The sequence below is a fragment of the Pelophylax lessonae genome (assembly GCF_965119305.1).
Source record: "Pelophylax lessonae genome assembly, chromosome: 11".
NCBI classification, from domain to species: Eukaryota; Metazoa; Chordata; class Amphibia; order Anura; family Ranidae; genus Pelophylax; species Pelophylax lessonae.
In genome coordinates, this window is record NC_138778.1 from 13221299 (window position 1) to 13243898 (window position 22600).

Below are 22600 nucleotides of genomic sequence, written 5' to 3' on the forward strand. Positions count from 1 at the left end.
GGAAATCGCGGCAACATCTCACAGCGTTTGGGGTGCCATTGCAAATCACGGGCATCGCACAGGCGTCCCGCGATTTGCAATGATTCTGGATCACCAATTCTGCCCACGATCCGCTACGCCCACATGTGAACGTAGCCTAAGTATCACAGTCTTTGCCATGACACTCAGAATTGAGCTCAGGTACATCCTGTTTTCACTGATCGTCCTTGAGATGTTTATACAACTTGATTGGAGTCCACCTGTGGTAAATTAATTTAATTGGACATGATTTGGAAAGTCAAACACCTGTCTTTATAAGGTCCCACAGTTAACAGTGCATGTCAGAGCACAAACCAAGCCATGAACTCCTTTGGGATGAATTTGAGTGGAAACTACGAGCCAGGCCTTCTCATCCAACATGAGACATAGGATGCAGACGGCTTGGCCATACAATGCATTGGGTGCCTAGGAGGCAAGAGGCTGGGCTGCATATGGTCATTGGTTGCTAGGATGCAGACAGCTTGGCCATACAACGCTTTGGTGGCTAGGAGGCAAGAGGCTGGTCTGCACTCGTCATTGGTTGCTAGGATGCAGGCGGCTTGCCATACAACGCATTGGTGGCTAGGAGGCAAGAGGCTGGTCTGCACTCGGTCATTGGTTGCTAGGATGCAGGCGGCTTGGCCATACAACGCATTGGTGGCTAGGAGGCTGGGCGGCATATGGTCATTGGTTGCTAGGATGCAGACGGCTTGGTCATACAACGCATTGGTGGCTAGAGGCTGGGCTGCATATGGTCATTGGTTGCTAGGATGCAGACGGCTTGGCTATAAAACGCATTGGTAGCTAGGAGGCAAGAGGCTGGGCTGCATATGGTCATTGGTTGTCATGAAGCAGGCAGCTGGGATGAATAGCATCATTATTTGGTAACAATCAGGCGGCTGGGCTGCACAAGGCCGTGTTGCTGGGACACAGGCAGGAGGGCTGCAATTAATGATTGGTTGCTAGGATGCAGGTGGCTGGGCTGCACTCAGTCATTGGTTACTAGAATGCAGGTGCCTGGGCTGCAAGCAGTCATTGATTACTAGGATGCAGGTGGCTGGGCTGCACACAGTCATTGGTTACTAGGATGCAGGTGCATGGGCTGCACGCAGTCATTGGTTACTAGGATGCAGGTGGCTGGGCTACACGCAGTCATTGATTACTAGGATGCAAGTGGCTGGGCTGCACACAGTCATTGGTTACTAGGATGCAGGTGCCTGGGCTGCACGCAGTCATTGGTTACTAGGATGCAGGTGGCTGGGTTGCACAGCAATATTGGTTGCTAGGATGTAGGCTGCTGAGCCGAACTACATAGTTCGTTGCTAGGAAGCAAGTGGCTGGGCTGCACGTAATCATTGGTTACTAGTACCCAGGCGGCTGAGCAATAAAACATCCTTGATTGCTAGGAACCAAGCCACTGGCTTTTCTTCACAGCATTTATTGGTTGCTAGGAAGCAGGCAGCGGGGCTGCACACATTGATTGATCACTAGGATGCAGGCGGCTGGGTTGCCCAGCTCACCGGGAACCCCAAGTGCGAGAAACTGCCGGGGAATTCAACTCTCCGCCAACAGCAAACACTTAAATGTCAGCTTTGGGTGCGGGTTCTCCTTTAGTGGAACTTTTAATAACTGCCGTTAGGATTGTGCAACAAACCTCAGAACATTTACAACACAGCCTGGTCAGCTGATGCCGGTTTCTTAATGGTCCTTTCTGGTTACCCAATGACTGCAGATCCTGGTAACCTCCGGGGCTCCTCGCTGTGGAGTGGGGTTGGCGTGGCTCTGCTTGTCATCTCCACCATATGTTTCCAACTTCTAACATCAAACAGGAAGGCCGGCTCCAGCCACTTAAATGATGTGGTGTGACCCATTAACCCTTCCAACCCGAGAGGCCTGCAGCGCACTTATTGTCTATAGAGCAGCTGTGTCTTCTTCACAGACACTCTCCGAGTACACAACGAGGCCGGGAGAGACAGACACAGCACTGACAGGGTTAACAGAGTAAAAACACAGAGCTGAGTATCCGTCTCTCCTCTCCTGAAATACTCTGCACTGCTGGAGGACTCTCCTCCTTCCTCTATAACTCTCCTCTCCTGGAATACTCTGCACTGCTGGAGGACTCTGCTCCTTCCTCTATAACTCTCCTCTCCTGAAATACTCTGCACTGCTGGAGAACTCTGCTCCTTCCTCTATAACTCTCCTCTCCTGAAATACCCTGCACTGCTGGAGGACTCTGCTCCTTCCTCTATAACTCTCCTCTCCTGAAATACTCTGCACTGCTGGATGACTCTGCTCCTTCCTCTATAACTCTCCTCTCCTGAAATACTCTGCTCTGCTGGAGGACTCTGCTCCTTCCTCTATAACTCTCCTCTCCTGAAATACTCTGCACTGATGGAGGACTCTGCTCCTTCCTCTATAACTCTCCTCTCCTGAAATACTCTGCACTGCTGGAGAACTCTGCTCCTTCCTCTATAACTCTCCTCTCCTGAAATACTCTGCTCTGCTGGAGGACTCTGCTCTTTCCTCTATAACTCTTCTCTCCTGAAATACTCTGCTCTTCTGGAGGACTCTGCTCCTTCCTCTATAACTCTTCTCTCCTGAAATACTCTGCACTGCTGGAGGACTCTGCTCCTTCCTCTATAACTCTCCTCTCCTGAAATTCTCTGCACTGCTGGATGACTCTGCTCCTTCCTCTATAACTCTCCTCTCCTGAAATACTCTGCTCTGCTGGAGGACTCTGCTCCTTCCTCTATAACTCTCCTCTCCTAAAATACTCTGCACCGCTGGACACATCTGCTCCTTTCTCTACAACTCTCCTCTCCTGAAATACTCTGCTCTGCTGAATGACTCGTACTAACATGATGTGCTAACATGACAGCAGCTAGTGTTAAGTTACTGTTTTTTTTTTTTTTTTTTTTGGGGGGGGGGGGGGCGGGGGAGCTGGGGCGGTAAAACCACAGCTCAACCACTTTTTTTTTCTTTTTAGCACCCCCCTAGCTGTCTGCATACACGGGGCTTAACTCTCTTCTCCTGGCGGTCACATAATAAGCTCAGGCCGTAGGTGGAGGATTGCTGTAGGTGACAGTAACTAGATTTCCCGTCTTCGGGAAGCGCAGAGGAATTGTAAATAACATTTTCTTAGGTTTCCGGCTCGGAGCCAGACATGTGCGCTGCAGCTGCTAGTAAACGCAGACCGATCTTTAAACTGTTTCATTTCACAGTCAAGTGTTTCCATCTTCTCTTACAGACAAGGTGTTTTCATCTTTAGTTTTTCTTTCGTTGCATAAATATTCTGTATGGCAGAAATGCTGGAATTCATCCGGCGCAGTCTTAACGTACCAGCCAACCAACCAACCAGCCAACCAACCAGCCAACCAACCAAACAACCAGCCAACCAGCCAACGACCAGCCAACCAACCAAACAACCAGCCAACCAGCCAACCAACCAACCAACCAGCCAACCAACCAGCCAACCAGCCAACCAACCAATCACAGCACTTACCAATCACTTAACAAACGCTGTCCGCAAAGGGGAAAAATAATTGTAATCCAAAGTGGTGATCTTGGAATGATGGGTGGAAGAATGGATGGATGGAGGAATGGATAGACATTGGATAGATGGATGGATGGAAGAATGGTTGGATGGAGGAATGGATAGACATTGGATAGATAGATGGATGGAAGGATTAATAGATGATGGATGGGTAAAAGACTTACAATAGATGAATGATGGATTAGTGGATTGATGGATGAATGGAGGAATGGATGGATGGAGGAATGGATAGACATTGGATAGATAGATGGATGGAAGGATTAATAGATGATGGATGGGTAAAAGACTTACAATAGATGAATGATGGATTAGTGGATTGATGGATGAATGGACGGACAACCAATGAATGGATACAGGAATGGACAGATAGATTATGGGTCAATAGATGGATGAATGGATGGACAGAACATAAATGGATGGATCCGGAAAAGATGGAGAGATGAATGCATAGATGACGGGTGGATGAACGCATAGACAGATAATGGATGGAAGGATGAAGGACTGGATAGTTGATGGATGGATGAAGGACTGGATAAATGATGGATGGATGGATGGATGGAGGACTGGATAGTTGATGGATGGATGAAGGACTGGATAGATGACAGATGGAAGGATGGATGGATGGATAGATAGAGGACTAGATAGATGATGGATGGAGGACTGGATAGATGATGGATGAAGGATTGGATAGATGATGGATGAAGGATTGGATGCATGGATGGATGGATGGAGGACTGGATAGATGATGGATGGATGGAAGACTGGATAGATGGATGGAAGACTGGATAGATGGATGGAGGACTGGATAGATGATGGATGGATGGATGGATGGATGAATGGAAGACTAGATAGATGGATGGAGGACTGGATAGATGATGGATGAATGGAGTTCTGGATAGATAATGGATAAAGGACTGGATAGATGATGGATGAAGGACTGGATAGATGATGGATGGATGGAAGACTGGATAGATGGATGGATGCATGGATGGATGGATGGAGGACTGGATAGATGATGGATGGATGGAAGACTGGATAAATGGATGGAAGACTGGATAGATGGATGGAGGACTGGATAGATGATGGATGGATGGAAGACTAGATAGATGGGTGGAGGACTGGATAGATGATGGATAATTGATGGATGGATGGATGTATAGACAATGGATTAATGGTTGGATAGATGGATGCATGGAGAGATGATGGATGCATAGATAAATAGATTAATGGATGGATGAATAGATGAATGGAGAAATGGATAGACAGATAATGGGTGGATGGATGGACAGCAGATACATGGATGTAAGGAGGATAGATGGATGCATAGATAATGAATGGAGAGATAATGAACAGATGGATAGATAAGTGGATGTATAGACAATGGATGCAGGGTTAGATGCATGGACAAATAGACGATTGATGGATGGACGGACACATGATAGATGGATGGATGGACAAAAGATGAATGGATAGATGATAGATGAATGGATGGATGGATGGACAGAAGATACATTAAAGGATAGAGGTAGATGGATGGATGCAATGATTGGAGAATGGAGAGAAGATGAATGGGTGAATGAGGGACAGATGGATGCATAGATGTTGGGTGGAGAAATGGAGAGATGATCGATGGATAGACGGGTGGAATTACTTATTATGAATTAATAAACGGATGGATAGGGAAATGGAGAGGAAATGGGTGGATAGACAGATAGATAGATAGATAGATAGATAGATAGATAGATAGATAGATAGATAGATAGATAGATAGATAGATAGATAGATAGATAGATAGATAGATAGATAGATAGATAGATAGATAGATAGATAGATAGGATAGGTTTTTATAAGTTCTTTCTTTTAATTGACTTGTGATTTATTTATGAAAGCGCTATTTTTTTTCTTTGAGTATGCCCTTTACTTTTAACTCTGGATGAAATAGGGAAGGGTTTGACCCTCTGTCATGTTTTTATTGCTGTCTGTGTCCAGACTCGGGGGAGTCACCCTCTCTATTTATCCTGGCGACCTGGTGTCAGTCTCTGCACAGCAGGGCTGGACTGTGACAAGCGGAAGCAGCACAAGTAACCAATCAGTTCATGGGCTGACAAGAAGCATGGTGATAGGAGGAGAGAGCAGAGTGACAGAATGATGAGCTCATCACTGAGCTGCTTCTCCTTTTCCTGTCCAGTCACAGGTTGGGGGCTCGTCCGGGATGGTCTGGACTCATAAGACATGGGTAAAATGATGCTGGCCTGAGAGCAGAGTGATAGAAACGATGAGCTTATCACTGAGCTGCTTCTCCTTTCACTGTCCAGTCACAGGCTGGGGGGGGGGGGGGTTCAGTGGGCTCAGAGGAACGGCGCTGGCCATCACGCTGAGGACACCTAGTGGCAGAAGAAATAGTGGGAGTATTTATAGACTGGAACTGAATATTGCATGAAAAGTGGGATGTACTATTTTATCTGTAATTGGGCCATTTGTTTTTATCTTGTTGGTTTTGGCTGCCTAAAAGCCCAACTTTGGGCAAAATTTATATATATAAATATAAATATATACATAAATTTTATTTTTATTTATTTATTTATTTTTTGGGAAAAACCTGGGTGGGCAAGTTAATGAATCTATGGGAGGGATATGAAACACAGAGTTGTTGGAACGTTGGCTAACACTGTAAATATCTGCAGAGTTCCCATGGCAGGACTTGTGCCCTAATATCCATTCAGGTGGATCTGACCTAAAATTATATTGTAGAATCTTTCTATGAACGCTGCACATTATAAATCCCAGATGGCTGAGTATTAATTGGTTTGTTACATACCGATTTCATTACTTTCTGGGGTTTTTTTGTTTTTTTTTTTCTTCGTAAATGTCGGCCAACAATATTTGACTTGTTTTCTGCTCAATAAAAAAAATGAGTTTTATCTTGTTATTAAAGCAAATGTTATACCCAATTAAAAAAATATGAGCCACTACTATTATGGCATGCATTAAGCTTTGAACTAAGGCGCTGCTTGAGCTTCCCGGTCCTCAGAATAAATTGGAAAGTAAAGTGTCGGTGTAACACTCAAGGTATTTATTACCTCTCACAGAGATCACAGTACTCCCCACTGACAATACTGTACTTTCATCGGCTTTTCTCCCCAGAAGGACCGCGCCATCTTTGTTCAGGCATCATCCAGAGCCAGCTTGCTGCTTGCTACAAAGATATAATGATGCAATCTGATCACTGGGGCAGAAAGGACTGAAGAAATGCTTCCTCTTGCCTGCAGCAAATTAATGACATCATCTCAGCCTAGGCATAATCACTAGACTGGACCTCAAAGATAATTTTTTAATGATAAGTGTTTTTTTTTTTTCATTTTTTTTTTTTTTTTTTAAATGGTACTGTTGCTGTATAGTGTGACATGTCAGGAATTTATCTATGTAGACTTGTTATTTCAAAGGCTACACAGATTAAAGTTTTTTTATTCTTCATTTGATTATTCTCCATTTTTATCACTTTTAATATATATTTGATAAATATTAAAAATGATAAAATAGAGATGATAAAAATAGAGATTAATGAAATTAAGATTCTCATTATATATATATATATATATATATAATATACAGTATATATATATATATATATATATATATATATATATAATATACAGTATATATATATATATATATATATATATATATATATGTAAGCTCTAACGAGCAGGGCCCTCTTATTCCTACTGTATTAAAGTGTATTGCATCTATTGTATTTGTACTTTTTCCCCTGCGTAGCACTGCGTAAACTGTCGGCGCTATATAAATCCTATATATATATATATATATATATATATATATATATATACAACACACACGCACACACATATATATATATTTGCTATTTTATTTTTTTAAGAATCGTCCTGGTCTCTTATATTTTCTATATATATATATATATATATATATATATATATATATATATATATATATATATATATTTAAAATAATAGAAAGAGGCCAGGACATTCCTAAATATATTATTTATATCTATCTATCTATCTATATATATATATATATATATATATATATATATATATATTTATTTATTATCATTTTTATTTTTTAAGAATTGTCCTGTCTCTTATATTATATATGTATATATATAATATTTAAAATAATAGAAAGAGGTCAGGACATTCCTAAATATATTATTTATATATATATATATATATATTATATTTATTATCATTTTTATTTTATTTTACTTTTAATCTTTTTTTTAAGAATTGCCCTGGTCTCTCATATATTTAGAATATTTAAAATAATAAAAAGAGGCCAGGACATTCCTAAACTTTATATATATAAATAATAAATATATATATATATATATATATATATATATTATTTTATATATTTATTATTATTTAATTTTTTTTTTTTTTTTAAGAATCGTCCTGGTCTCTTTTTAAGATGGCACAATTAATGAGCCTTAATCTTCCCAGCTCAGCACTTTGGAAAACGGCGGTGTAGGTTATCTACCGCCACATTCCATCACCATGACGACCACATCACGGAGCCCGCATGACACTCCATAAATACAGCAATATCTGGGTCACACTGACAAATGTTGCAGTTGAGAAAAGTGTTTACATGGTCCTGTCGCAGTGCGAGAGATTAGACGTGATCCAGTGCCGTAAATAAATTTATCTGGCCAAGAGCAGAATCTAAACACGGCGAGAGAAAGAGACAGAACCAACAGGGGGTCCCGCTCGGCCTCCATTTTGTCACCGTGACTCTGTCCTTGGCAGTTCGGGTCCTCTGATAATCTAGGAGCCCATCGCATTTTTTCCAGATGGATGCACATTAACCGCCGCCGAGGAAGACAAAATGTCTCAGTCCGATCCAATTTATGAGATGCAAAATGCGTGTTTATTGGCCTTAAGAGGGTTGTAATATTTTCTCCATTGTTGAATCGTTTAACGAAAGCCGTCGCAACTTATTTTACTCATTTACAGGCCGTGCGAGCATGTTCTGATCGATTTTACGGAGAATAAGGAAACCAATGATATCAGGTCTCTGCACCATAGGAGCTTACACTTTAACCACTTGCTGACCAACTGCCCCCTGTATATGGCGGAAGGTCGGCAGGTTTCCGCGAATCGCTGTACCTCTACCTCTGACCATCACACTATAAAAGCCTCAATTCTTCTTTAACCACATGCCGACCAGCCGCCGGGGATATACGAGGACAGGTCGGCAGGTTCCCGCGAAACGCTGCACCCATATGTCGCTATGCAGGAGCGAGCGGGGAAGCCGATGCACGGGGCCGGCGGCCACAATTGCCGCCTGGCACCCATGATCGCTCCCTGTGAAGAGAGAATGGCGGTCTGCAGAACATAGGTCTCTGTGTTGATTTCACAAGCTCACCCCCCTCACAGTTAGAAAGCACCCCCTAGGGACACAGTTAACCCTTTGATCACCCCTGGTGTTAACCCCTTACCTTCAGAGCGCATTCGCCGATGACATCATCGGCTGCATGCATTGTAAATATCTCCTAAACGGTGCAAGTTGCATGGAGATATTTACAGTACCTATAGGTAAGCCTTGTTATAGGCTTATCTATAGGTACAAACATTACAGGGGGGGTTTACAACCACTTTAAGTGCCCCAAGTCTTCTACCGAATGCCCCAGATCTTCCACTGATTTTTCCAGATCTTCCACTGAGTGCCCCAGATCTTCCACTGATTGTTCCAAATCTTCTACTGAGTGCCCCAGATCTTCCGCTGAGTGTCCCAAGTCTTGTACTGAATGCCCCAGATCTTCCTCTGAGTTTCCCAAGTCTTGTACTGAATGCCCCAGATCTTCCGCTGAGTGTCCCAAGTCTTCTACTGAATGCCCCAGATCTTCTGCTGAGTGTCCCAAGTCTTGTACTGAATGCCCCAGATCTTCCGCTGAGTGTCCCAAGTCTTGTACTGAATTCCCCAGATCTTCCACTGATTTTCCCAGATCTTCCACTGAGTGCCCCAGATCTTCCACTGATTGTTCCAAATCTTCTACTGAGTGCCCCAGGTCTTCCGCTGAGTGTCCCAAGTCTTCTACTGAATGCCCCAGATCTTCCACTGAGTGTCCCAAGTCTTGTACTGAATAGCCCATATCTTCCGATAGTATCCTAAGTCTTCTACTGAATACCTCATGTCTTTCACTGAGTGTCCTAAGTCTTCTACTGAATATCCCATATCTTCCATTGAGTGTTCTAAGTCTTGTACTGAATGCCCCAGATCTTCCGCTGAGTGTCCCAAGTCTTGTACTGAATGCCCCAGATCTTCCGCTGAGTGTCCTAAGTCTTGTACTGAAGGCCCCAGATATTCCGCTGAGTGTCCCAAGTCTTCTACTGAATACCCCATATCTTCTGATAGTGTCCTAAGTCTTCTACTGAATACCCATTATATTTCACTGAGTGTCCTAAGTCTTCTACTCAATAACCCAGATCTTCCGCTGAATGTTCTTAGTCTTCTACTGAGCGTCCCAGGTCTTCTACAGTGTGCTCTATGGCTCCTTTGAGATATGGAGATGATACATTCTTTACATAGCTCTGACATATTCTGCAGTGCTGTACTGAGGACACTGCATCAGTGCACATTCACTGCACCAGAGGAGCTTACAATCTTATGTCCCAACACAATCACACATTATGGCCCGTTGCAATGAAAGACGATCAAAGCAAGGATGTACTGCAAGAGAATACAAGGATTTCCAATACTGACTTCCTTCTAAAAATACTGGATGAGCATTGGCAAACTGGGAAGAGTTTAGCAGTAGTAGCTTATGGGGTCTCTCAGTATGGAGCTCCTGTAAGCTACCTTGTGTTTTTTGTATTGTAGATGAAATGTGATCCTGTCAGAGCTACAATATATTTATTAAGCATTTTCTAGACCCAAAAGCAAACAGAGAGGTCACTCCTTCCAGGTCTTGGCCACCTCACTGAATACATCTACACTATGAGCTTAAACTACACATGAGCTTAAAATTCTTTCAGACACAACAGGAAGTAAGATAACATATCTCCAATGTGAGGGAAAATCTAGATATCACTAAAACAAGTGTCCCCACCTCTAATCCTGTTCTGGTGACAACTCAAAATTTTGGATGTTCTCACTTGACAGTGATTACCAGGACAAATATGGTGAATCTTCCTAAGGGGGACAAAGTAAAAACCTGACACGGCTTTTAATTTTAAGTTATGGCTGCAGATATTGTTTAGTGTTTACTTCAGAGAAAGACAAATGGTAGGGTCCCAGGGGAGTTGCTAGACCCTGGCACCCAACACACATGCACCAGGTCTTCTGCTGAGGGCCTCAGGTCTTCCACTGAGTGCCCCAGGTCTTCCATTGAGTGCCCCTGGTCTCCCACTGAGTGCTCTAGGTCTTCCACTTAATTCCCCTAGGTCTTCCACTGAGTTCCCCCAGGTCTTCCACTGAGTGCCCCAGGTCTTCCACTGAGTGCCCCAGGTCTTCCACTGAGTGCCCCAGGTCTTCCATTGAGTGCCCCTGGTCTCCCACTGAGTGCCCCAGGTCTACCACTGAGTGCCCCAGGTCTACCACTGAGTGCCCCAGGTCTCCCACTGAGTGTCCCAGGTCTCCCACTGAGTGCCCCAGGTCTCCCAATGAGTGCCCGGGTCTTCCACTAAGTACCCCAGGTTTTTTACTGAGTTTTCCTGATCTTCCACAAAGTGCCCCAGGTTATCTACTGAGCGTCCCAGGTCTTCCACTGAGTGTCCCGGTCTTCTACTGAATGTCCAGGTTTTCCAATGAGTTCCCCAAGTCTTCTACTTAGAGCCCCAAGTCTTCTACTAAGTGCTTTAGGTCTACCTTTATATGCTCCAAGTCTTCTATTGGATGCCCTAGGTCTTCCACTAAGTGTCCTGGATCATCTACTGAGTGCCTCAGGTCTTCCCGCTAAGTGCCCCCAAGTCTTCTACTGAATGTCCAGGTTTTCTAATGAGTTCACTGAGTCTTCTACTTAGAGCCCCAAGTCTTCTACTAAGTTCTCTAGGTCTACCTTTATATGCTCCAAGTCTTATACTGAATGCCCTAGGTCTTCCACTAAGTGTCCTGGATCATCTACTGAGTGCCCCAGGTCTTCCCGCTATGTGCCCCAGTTCTTCCACTGAATGTTCTAAGTTTTCTACTTAGTGTTCCAGGTCTTCTACTGAGCGCCCACGGCTACTTTGAGATATGGAGGTGATACATTGCATTTTACCGTTTTTGGAACATAATTTATCTACATTTCTATTATTTATTTTGACAATATAGTTTTTAGACCATTTAATTTATTGTATATTTAGTTAAAAAGATTACATTAGTTTTAGATTTGATCCAAAGTAGTCATCATAGTATTCTGCCAACCCCTCTCAGAGGTGCCCGTGGTCTATTAGGACCCTAGAACCGCCTCTGCATGGAGCCGCATACACTGCCTGCAGGCAATAACCAGGCTTCTTTGTAAATACTCAATTCCGCCGTCAGAGTTTGATCTGTCTGCAGTTGTGATACTACAAAGGCCAATTGCCACATGTTGCCCGGGGCAGAAGGATAGGCCTTTGATAATTTCACTGGGGAAATGTGAGCTGACATCGCTGTTATTAGGTTTTGGACGGTCCCCTCGTACAAGCTTCTGTTGTCGCTTTCCATAAACCCGCCAATGAGCGAGGAAACGTTTTCCCACAGATATGGATTGTACCGCCGCTACTAAACCGATATTCCTAATCTCCAATGCCTTGTACACTCGCGTTCTCTTCCTGCAGCTGTCGCCACTTTCCTCCACATGTTTCCTGTTAGATAAAAAGACTTTTCTGCTCCAGAACTTGAAATGGAAACGTCTGCCCAACACGTGTCTACCTTCTCGCCGCTATGAAGTCACGTCAATACCCGATGGCTTTTTGTGCAGCCCTTAGTCAGCAGATTGACTGGAATTAATTTTATTAAGAATGGAAAGAAATTTAAAATGCGTTCCTTGGTTGGTTAAACAATTAATATTAGCGGCATTTCCAAAAGCCTTTGCAGAAATCTAAACTAAATTAACCTCCAATTTCACAGTGCAGGCCAAAAATAGCTTTGATAAAGTTCTTCCCTAGAACTCGGAGGGTTCAGTGCTATGTGACCGGGCTTTGTTGATAAAAAAAAAGCCATGTGATTTCCACTGACATGGTAATCCAGATCAAAACTATAGGGAGGCAGGGATGGTAACCTGTTAATGACGGCTTACTTTGCTGGGAGGGCGTCTGTTCCACGATTGCGCTTTCTGTGCTGAGTCTGAAGGCCTCAGCTGATCACAGATCGGGGTAAAAGGCAGTGGCGGCTGGTGCTCCATGGGCCGGGGGGGGGGTGGCAGACGGACCACACCATACACCCCCCCCCCGGACCACACCAGGCCGCACACCCCTGGACCACAGCAGGACAGGACAGGACCCCCAGGACAGGATCACTCACCCTGCGTGGATATCAGCGACGGCGGCTTCTTCCCCCTGTCTTCTGCGTCTCCTCCCACCTCCTCCTCCATGCCCAAAGGTATGGCTTCTCCTTTCGGCCAATTGGGAAACGGGTCTCAGAACCTGCTTCCTGATTGGCCAGGAGGAGGATCCGTGTGACAATAGTGAACTTTCATTTGCTATTGTCGCACATCTGGGTGGGCTCGGGGCACAGTGCTCTGCGCCCCGAGCCCACCCTTCTTTTTTAGCCTGTGAGAGCCTCTGCCTCTAATCACATGGTTAAAAAAAAGCCCCATTGAACTCCATAAGTTCGGTGCCCTGCATGTAGATTAGGGGGCCGGACGCATTGGATAGGGGAGGCGGCGCCCCTGCGCCCCATATGCACCAGCCGCCACTGGTAAAAGGCCAATCACAGTGGCCCTTTACCACATGATCAGCTGTGTCCAATGACAGCTGATCACAGATGTTACCACAAGACGGTTATAGGCTTTTTTCTCCTCACGCTGTCAGCGTGAGGAGAGAAGAACAAAGCCAATAACCTGCTTGTGTTGAAGGGACATCGGCACTGATAATCAGTGCAGTCCCAACAGTGCTCGACAGTGCTGCCAATCAGTGCCTCCTTGTCAGTTTTACCTATCAGTGAGCCTATCAGTGCCACCTATACGTGCTCATCAGTGCCATCTATTAGTGCCCATAAATCCTGCCGATTAGTGCCACCTATCAGTGCTGCCTATCAGAGCCCATCAGTGATCATCAGTGCCACCTATTAGTGCCCGTCAGTCCTGCCGATCAGTGCTACCTATCAGTGCACTTCAGTGCTGCCAATCAGAGCCCATCAGCGCTCAACAGTGCCACCTATTAGTGCCCATCAGTCCTGCTGATCAGTGCCACCTATCAGAGCCCATCAGTGCCACCTATCAGTGCAGCCCCATAAGTGCCTCCTCATCATCAAAGGAAGGAGCTGGTAAATTACATATTTACCGACCCTTTCTTGTTTCTATATTGTGACACATCCCCTGCAGCAGCCAGCAGGAGAGGAAAGGGAGCACAGTGGGGGGGGTCAGCACAGAAGGGGGAGACCAGGGGGGCACACAGGGGCCCAGAGACAGCATAACACAAGTGAACTGGATAGGAGGAGTGGCGGGGGCAGCATTCAGAGGAACCAATCTCCTCCATTTTCCTCCTGCAGTTACAGGAGAAAAAGGAGCACTGTGATATCTCTACATGCTGCCCCCGCCACCCCTCCTATCCAGGTGTAGAGGGGAGCCGCACAGGCCTCCTGGAGCATGGGGCCCTGTTGCAATTGCAACCCCTGCAACTCCAGTAGTTAGCCCCTGGCCCATAGGAGGTGGGGATGAGGAGGGTGCCACAGCTGCAGGATAGCTGCGAGGGCCGCATGAAATAGCCTGGCCAGCCGGATTCGTTGTGTTTGACACATGTGCCATACAGGGAAGAGGACTAAATCTGAGTGCTAGTACCAATATAATAGAATTCTTGCTAATTCTTGCTAATTAGTACACAGTCTAAGCTTGGAAGTTGAAAAATGCAGCTTTACTCTATCTGTAGAGAGGATTTGAAGTTAGTCAATAAAGCTTTTACCATCGCATGAAGATATTAAAGGGCGAGTCTTCTCCTCTTACGTAGTAATTCAGTTTTATGTGATAACTTTTGGAATCATGTATTGATGTCAGGGGCTGACTGGCAACTTTCAGCCCAGAGGGCAAGTACAAACCAGAGCTCCATGGTGCAGCAGCTCGGCCCCCCTCCCACTCTCTCCCTGACCTCCTCCTGACCCCCATTCCAGGCTGAAGCTCTGCTCCAGGTACTCTCTACTCACAGGTCCCGACCTGGCCAGCAGGGGGCGGTTGGGGGGAGCTGGGACAGCTCGATTGGGGCTCCAGTGGGGCATGGAACTGGCCTCTGTTCAGACACAGTTTACACCATGCATGCTGGGGGGGGGGGGGGGGGGGCTTGGGGGCCTGCGCTCTGTCCTTGTCTTCCATCTGCACTCAGTAGGTCAGTGGCAGGGACTTTTTACTTCTCTTCACCAGGGATCCTTTAGGCATGTCTGTGGCAGAAGCAGTGCAGCCTTTTTATGGAACATTAGAGCGGCCCAGAGAGCAATTGGCCCCCTTCCCCCTTGCCCAGTCCTCCCCTGATTGACATACGCCTTTTGACTTTCAGAGGTGACATCTCCATGTCATAGTTCCTGGGTCTAGTTCCTAGAGTTTTGGGTGACCATACTTGCCTTGGGGTGCTCCCACTCTTCCTTTTACATCCTACATTCTGCATATATAAATGAAAAACCAAGTGGAGAGAGTAGGACCCCTGATCCTGGCCATAGCAGGCATGTAGGACCTAGGAACTAAGAGCAGAGATCTTACCACCCATGTCCTTGAAGTGATTAAGGTAAGGTGATTGCACTCTTCAGCCAAATCTTAAAGATTTTACTATTAGGTATCTTGAACTTTTCACTTGAGTTCATGCAACTGATAAGGAAAGCTGAGTTTTCTTATCAATGTTTGTCCCAAATTAACAACTGTAACTCCTGCGTTGTTTAGACTGGTGTGGTTCTTATCAACTAAGGTGTGTTTGCAATGCATGGAGTTATACCCAACTTTTAACCAGCCTTAACCTCCAGACCTCTGACATCTAATCCTGCCCTGACAAATAGTCATTGAGTGTAGAAGAAAGTGCATGTTTCTTCTCAAAGTTGTGATTATCCTCCATTGGACCTGGACATTTGGTCATGTTCCTGGCCATGGGCATTCTCATCCTTGACATCTTTCTTCTAATAGTTCTACAGTTACGGCTTCAGCAGAGAAGGGACCGTCAGCATCTGGTGGATCATGGCTTCGTGCATTGTGAGTATACCCTGGAGATAATTCATCCTCTTTGGACTTACAAAAACATTACCTTGACTAACAAAGGAGTCTCGTCTTCATTAGAAGATTGTCTACTACATTACTGACCTTCAAAGTATCGTCTCCTGCTTATAGTCGTTTTTTAAATGATTTTGAATTGCTGACCATCTATGCACTCATTAAAGCAACATGCATCTAAATAACCCAATTTACAATTTAACTGAAGCTTAAAATGTACATTAATGTAACATATAGTAGCTTACGAGTCCTTGGAAGTGGCCTTAGTATTCCTGTCAATAACACATCTCCTGTCCTAGGGTGAGAGGACTCACTGTACCACACCTGTGGAGGAGAAGTGTTGCCAACCTAGGGTGAAACTAAGAAAACCTTCCCCTCTCCTCATCTCAGTAACATGAGGGGAGGTGCTCTGTAGTCCATAAAGATAGATAGTGACAAAGGTGACTGATAACAGTCAGCACAGGATCAGAAGAATTCTGGTATTGAACAGATATACACTTTTAGCAAGACTTGTACTCTATATGGATGGAGAGTTGGCACCAGTAGGTAGACAGGTTTGAGATATCTGTATAAGCCTAAGTTCAGCCTTAAATAACACTGTGGTATCGCCATAGTTTTGCCACCAAATACAAGTATGACTTTGCCTATTGAAATGGGCAACATATATGAACCTACATTTGAGAGTGATGACAGAATTTAGGTTGCTATTGTTAAACATGGTCATTACATATAGGATTTTAGGTATAACTAGAACTGAAAAAAAAAGTATTTTTTCTAGTTTTGGATAGAATGCAGAAGAGTTACTCACTTTGTCTGGTTCTTAGTGATGTTTTTTTCTTGGACAGAGTCACTCTCAGCTCCTGTTCTGGCTGTAGTTGTCACCAGGACCAGATCCCATACACACTTGTGCATTGTGGCAAAGCATGCTAAAATGTGTGTTGCCACAGCGCATGAACCTGCTGTATATGAGGTGTCCTGCAGTGCCATTCATTGTGCATGACACCCAAATACATTGGGTTGGTGTCTCTGGGCTTCCCATACCCTGCTCTGTACTCCTATTTACAGCCCCATCTCTGTCCTTCATATCCATGGACTCCCATTACAACCCCATCTATGTCCTTCATATCCCTGGACTCCCATTACAACCCCATCTCTGTCCTTCATATCCCTGAACTCCCATTACAGCCCCATCTCTTTCATTCATATCCCCGGACTCCCATTACAGCCCCATCTCTGTCCCTCATATCCCTGGACTCCCATTACAGCCCCATCTCTGTCCCTCATATCCCTGGACTCCCATTACAGCCCCATCTCTTTCCTTCATATCCCTGGACTCCCATTACAACCCCATCTATGACCTTCATATCCCTGGACTCCCATTACAGCTCCATCTCTGTCCTTCATATCCCTGGAATCCCATTACAACCCCATCAATGTCCTTCATATCTCTGGACTCCTATTACAACCCCATCTATGTCCGTCATATTCCTGGACTCCCATTACAACCCCATCAATGTCCTTCATATCTCTGGACTCCTATTACAACCCCATCTATGTCCGTCATATCCCTGAACTCCCATTACAGCCCCATCTCTTTCCTTCATATCCCTGGACTCCAATTACAACCTCATCTATGTCCTTCATATCCCTGGAACCCCATTACAACCTCATCTATGTTCTTCATATCCCTGGAACCCCATTACAGCCTCATTTATGTCCTTCGTATTCCCAGACTCCCATTATAGGCCTCATCTTTGTCCTTCATATTCCTTTACTCCCATTATAGCTCCATCTATGTCCCTCATATTCCTTTACTCCCATTACAGCCCTATTTATGTCCCTTGTACTCCCTTACTCCCATTTACAGCCCCATCTCAGTCCTTCATTTCCCTCTACTCTCACTACAGCCCCATCTCTTCATATTTATTTACTCCCATTTAAAGCCCCCACCTCTGTCCTTCATATCCCTCTACTCCCATTACAGCCCCATCTCTTCATATTTCTTTACTCTCATTTACAACCCTACTTCTGTCCTTCATATCCCTGTACTGCCATTACAACCCTGATTCTGCCCCTCTGAGCCTTTTAGCCCCAGTATAGCCTCATCTCTGTCCTTTACACCCTTGCGCTCCCATTACAACCCATCTCTGCCATTTGTAGCCCTGTACTCTCATTTATAGCCCCATCTTTGTCCTTCATATCCATGTATTTTCAAAATAACTTGTCTCTGTCCTTTGCATTCCTTTACTCGATTTACAGCCCCCTTCTCCATCCTTCACATCCCTGCATTGTCATTATGGCCCAATATCTTCCCTTCATATATCTGTACACCCATTACAGCCATTTCTGTCCTTTATACCTCTGTATTTCTATAAAAGCCCCATCCCTGTTCTTCGTATCCCTATACACCCATCGCAACCCCATCACTGTCCTTCATATCCCTGTACTCCCATTACAGACCAATATCTAACCCTAATATCCATGTTCTTCCATAAAAGCCCCATTCCTGTACTCCTATTACAGGCCCATCATTGTCAATCATATTTTTGTACTACCTTTTGTACTACCTTTACAGCGCCGTCTCTTTATTATCTTCTACTCTCTTTAAAACCCCATATCTTTCCTTTGCATTCTTCCAGTTCTAATAGTGTCCATCCCTATCCTTCATATCCCTGTACTCACATTACAGCCCCGTCTCTATCCTTCATATCCCTCTACTTCCAATAAATCCTTTATCTCTGTCCTCCTTTTTCTTGCACTGCCAATACTAACTCATCTCTGTCCTTTATATTCCTATTCCTTTACTTCCATTACAGCCCCACTTCCATCCTTCATATCCCTCTTCTCCCATTACAGTCCCATCTATGTCCTTCATATCCATAACCGTTGTCCTTTTTATCCCTCTACCCCTATTACAGCCCTATCTCTGTTTTTCACATCCATGTACTTCCATTACATCCCCATCTCTGTTCTCTATATCCTTCTACTACCATTACAGCCCTATCTCTGTCCTCCATATCTTTATACTCCCATTAAAGCTCGTCTCTGTCCTTCATATCCCTCTATTCCAAGCACAGACCCATCTTTGTCCTCCATATCCCTCTTCTCCCATTACAGCCCATCTCTGTCCTCCATATTCCTGGACTCCCATTACAATGCAATATCTGTCCTCCATATCACTGGACTCCCATTAAAGTCCCATCTCTCTCCTTCATATACCTTTTCTCCCATTACAGTCCATCCCTGTCCTCCATATCCCTGTACTCCCATTAAAGACCCATCTCTGTACTCCCATTACATCCCATCTCGGTCCTCCATATTCCTCTACTCCGATTACAGTCAGATCTCTGTCCTCCATATCCATCTAATCCCATTACAGCCCATCTCTGTCCTCCATATCCCTGGGCTTCCATTACAGCTCAATTTCTGTCCTCCATATCCCTGGACTCCCGTTACACCTCATGTGTCCTCCATATCCTCCTACTCCCATTACAGCTCAATTTCTGTCCTCCATATCCCTGGACTCCCATTACAGCCCACCTGTGTCCTCCATATCCTCCTACTCCCATTACAGCCCATCTCTGTCCTCCATATCCCTGGACACCCATTACACCTCATCTGTGTCCTCCATATCCTCCTACTCCCATTACAGCCCATCTCTGCCCTCCATATCCATGGACTCCCGTTACAGCCCATCTGTGTCCTCCATATCCTCCTACTCCCATTACAGCCCATCTCTGTCCTCCATATCCCTGGACTCCCATTACAGCCCTTCTGTGTCCTCCATATACTCCTACTCCCATTACAGCCCATCTCTGTCCTCCATATCCCTGGACTCCCATTACAGCCCATCTGTGTCCTCCATATCCCTGGACTCCCATTACAGCCCACCTGTGTCCTCCATATCCTCCTACTCCCATTACAGCCCATCTCTGTCCTCCATATCCCTGGACTCCCGTTACAGCCCATCTGTGTCCTCCATATCCTCCTACTCCCATTACAGCTCCATTTCTATCGTCTATATCCCTGGACTCCCATTACAGTCCATCTATGTCCTCCTTATCTTCCTACTCCCATTACAGCCCATCTGTGTCCTCCATATCCTCCTACTCCCATTACAGCTCCATTTCTGTCTTCCATATCTCTGGACTCCCATTACAGTCCATCTATGTCCTCCATTTCCTCCTACTCCCATTACAGCCCCATGTCTGGCCTTCATATCTCTGTCCCGTATCTGCTGCCTGAGCCTCCAGTAGGTTTCTAGGAATGTTTGACATTGTACCCACTTTCATAAAAAAAATGAATAACTCAGTAGTGAGACAATTGGTTGTTTTCTAGGAGATAGAATTGTCCAGCAGTGTAGATTTCAGAGGAGCCCCTCTGGTTGGGTCATATTCCCGGTCCTGTAAATATTTAGCTCATGGTGTATATAGATGTGTGGGCGTTCATATCATACACAGTTGGATCCGGGTTGCGTGTTTAGAGGCGCACACTGACTGTTTGTTGGATACGGATGACATTCTAGTGTTGTACTGATCACTACCTTTTTTAATTACGATTACCACACTTTTTGTTGCGTGTTGACATCGCATTTAACTTATTCAAAAGTTAACTACATCACATCCTGTGCTGCATCGAATGAAGGAGTTTGCTTCAAGTTCTCCTTTTATTTTGGGGTGGCTAACCGTGTGATTTAATAAACTAACCACAGTATGCTGTTTATTAAAAAAACATTCAACCCTAACTAAATGACATTTCGTTTGCTATGCATTCTATATATCAGACATATATATATTTATATATTGTGTATGTTGTGACAGGAAGTCAGGTAAATCTATGGGTGTTGTCACAGACGGGAGATACATTTCTGCCTTGTTTAGACAATTCACCAATTACTATTAGGTGTCGGCTGCGAGAGGTAGCCAGAAAGGTTTAGGACGTTGAAAAGCTTCAGTTATTCAGAATGAGGCAATCAGTAGTCATCCTCTGGATAACTTATGGAGGCCTTTATTGCTTCATTCTAAATAGCTGAAGCTTTTTCAACGTCCTAAACCTTTCTGGCTACCTCTCGCAGCCGACACCTAATAGTAATTGGTGAATTGTCTAAACAAGGCAGAAATGTATCTCCCGTCTGTGACAACACCCACAGAATTACCTGACTTCCTGTCACAATGTATATAAATAAATATTTTTCATCCATTGTTACATCTCAGCACTGCTGATCTGCTGCAACCTCTGTGCAGTCACTTCCTGTCTACTTGCAATCCAGCAATGGCTGCAAAGCATTTTTCAGGACGGGTTTCCTGATGGTGACAACAGTGGACCCTGCCTGTGTGATGAAAAGACCACTTGCAGTCTCCATCAGAAGTCCATGTGACAGGGTGACAACATAGGAGCACCATCAGGAGACAGGGACAGTATTGTCACACTATAAGAGGAAGTGCCTAAACAAGGAACCTTCTTGGCAGGATCACAAGGGGTTATTTTCATGAAAGCTGCAATTGTAAAATGACTGAAAGCAACTTTTCAAATGGCATTAAAGCTGAACACCAGGGATGATGTATTTTGTATGCTTACACTGGGCCAGCTTGGCACGATGCAAGTATGTATATACACTAAATTACCAAAAGTATTGGGACACCTGCCTTTACATGCACATGAACTTTAATGGCATCCCAGTCTTAGTCCGGAGGGTTCAATATTGAGTTGGCCCACCCTTTGCAGCTATAACAGCTTCAACTCTTCTGGGAAGGCCGTCCACATCTCTTATGTTACTGCAGTGCCCAGGGCAGTCACCCCTCCTGCCCACTCCTTGCCCACTCCTGCCCACTTCAACTCCTCTGGGAAGGCTGTCCACAAGGTTTAGGAGTGTGTCTATGGTAATGTTTAACCATTCTTCCAGAAGCACATTTGTGAGGTCAGGCACTGATGTGGATGAGAAGGCCTGGCTCTCAGTCTCCGCACTAATTCATTGCAAAGGGGTTCTATCAGGTTGAGGTCAGGACTCTGTGCAGGCCAGTCAAGTTCCTCCACCCCAAACTCACTCATCCATGTCTTTATTGACGTTGCTTTGTGCACTGGTCCAAATCATTTGGTGGAGGGGGGATTATGGTGTGAGGTGGTTTTTCAGGGGTTGGGCTTGGCCCCTTAGTTCCAGTGAAGGGAATTCTTGAGGCATCAGCACACTTATACATTTTGAACAATTTCATGCTCCCAACTTTGTGGGAACAGTTTGGGGATGGCCCCTTCCTGTTCCAACATGACTGCACACCAGTGCACAAAGCAAGGTCCATAAAGACATGGATGAGCGAGTTCCCCTTACATCAGGGTTCCCATCAGTGTTACCTTATACATCCGGGTCCCCATCAGAGTCTGCTCTTACACCAGAAGCCTCCTCATCACATTATAGCCTCCCCTTCACATCAGAGTCCCCCTTCCACATCAGAAGCCCCCATCACTTCATAGCCCCCCTTACAAATCACAGGCCCCCCTTATGTCAGGTTTCCCCTCAGGGTTACCCCATACATCAGGGGCCCCATCAGAATCCTCTTTTGCACCAGAAGCCCTCTCATCACATCAGAGCCTCCTCCTTCACATTAGAGTCCCCTTTTTACATCTGAAGCCCCCATCACTTCATATTCCCCCTACAAATCACAGTCTCCCCCTTACACCAGGGACCC

The 22600-nt window shown here is 45.0% G+C and overlaps 1 protein-coding gene across 4 annotated transcripts in view; it reads left to right on the forward strand.

Moving 5' to 3' along the window:
- The window catches only part of MYOCD (myocardin), a 93513-nt gene that overhangs the window by 17146 nt on the left and 53767 nt on the right, over nucleotides 1-22600 (forward strand). For 2 of the 4 annotated variants that reach the window (XM_082271187.1, XM_082271188.1), the window contains exon 2: nucleotides 15837-15902. The exons of the other annotated variants lie outside the window; for them this stretch is intronic. In XM_082271187.1, the coding sequence (XP_082127313.1) occupies nucleotides 15837-15902 (66 nt within the window). The remainder of the gene's footprint in view (nucleotides 1-15836; nucleotides 15903-22600) is intronic. 4 annotated transcript variants of the gene reach the window in all.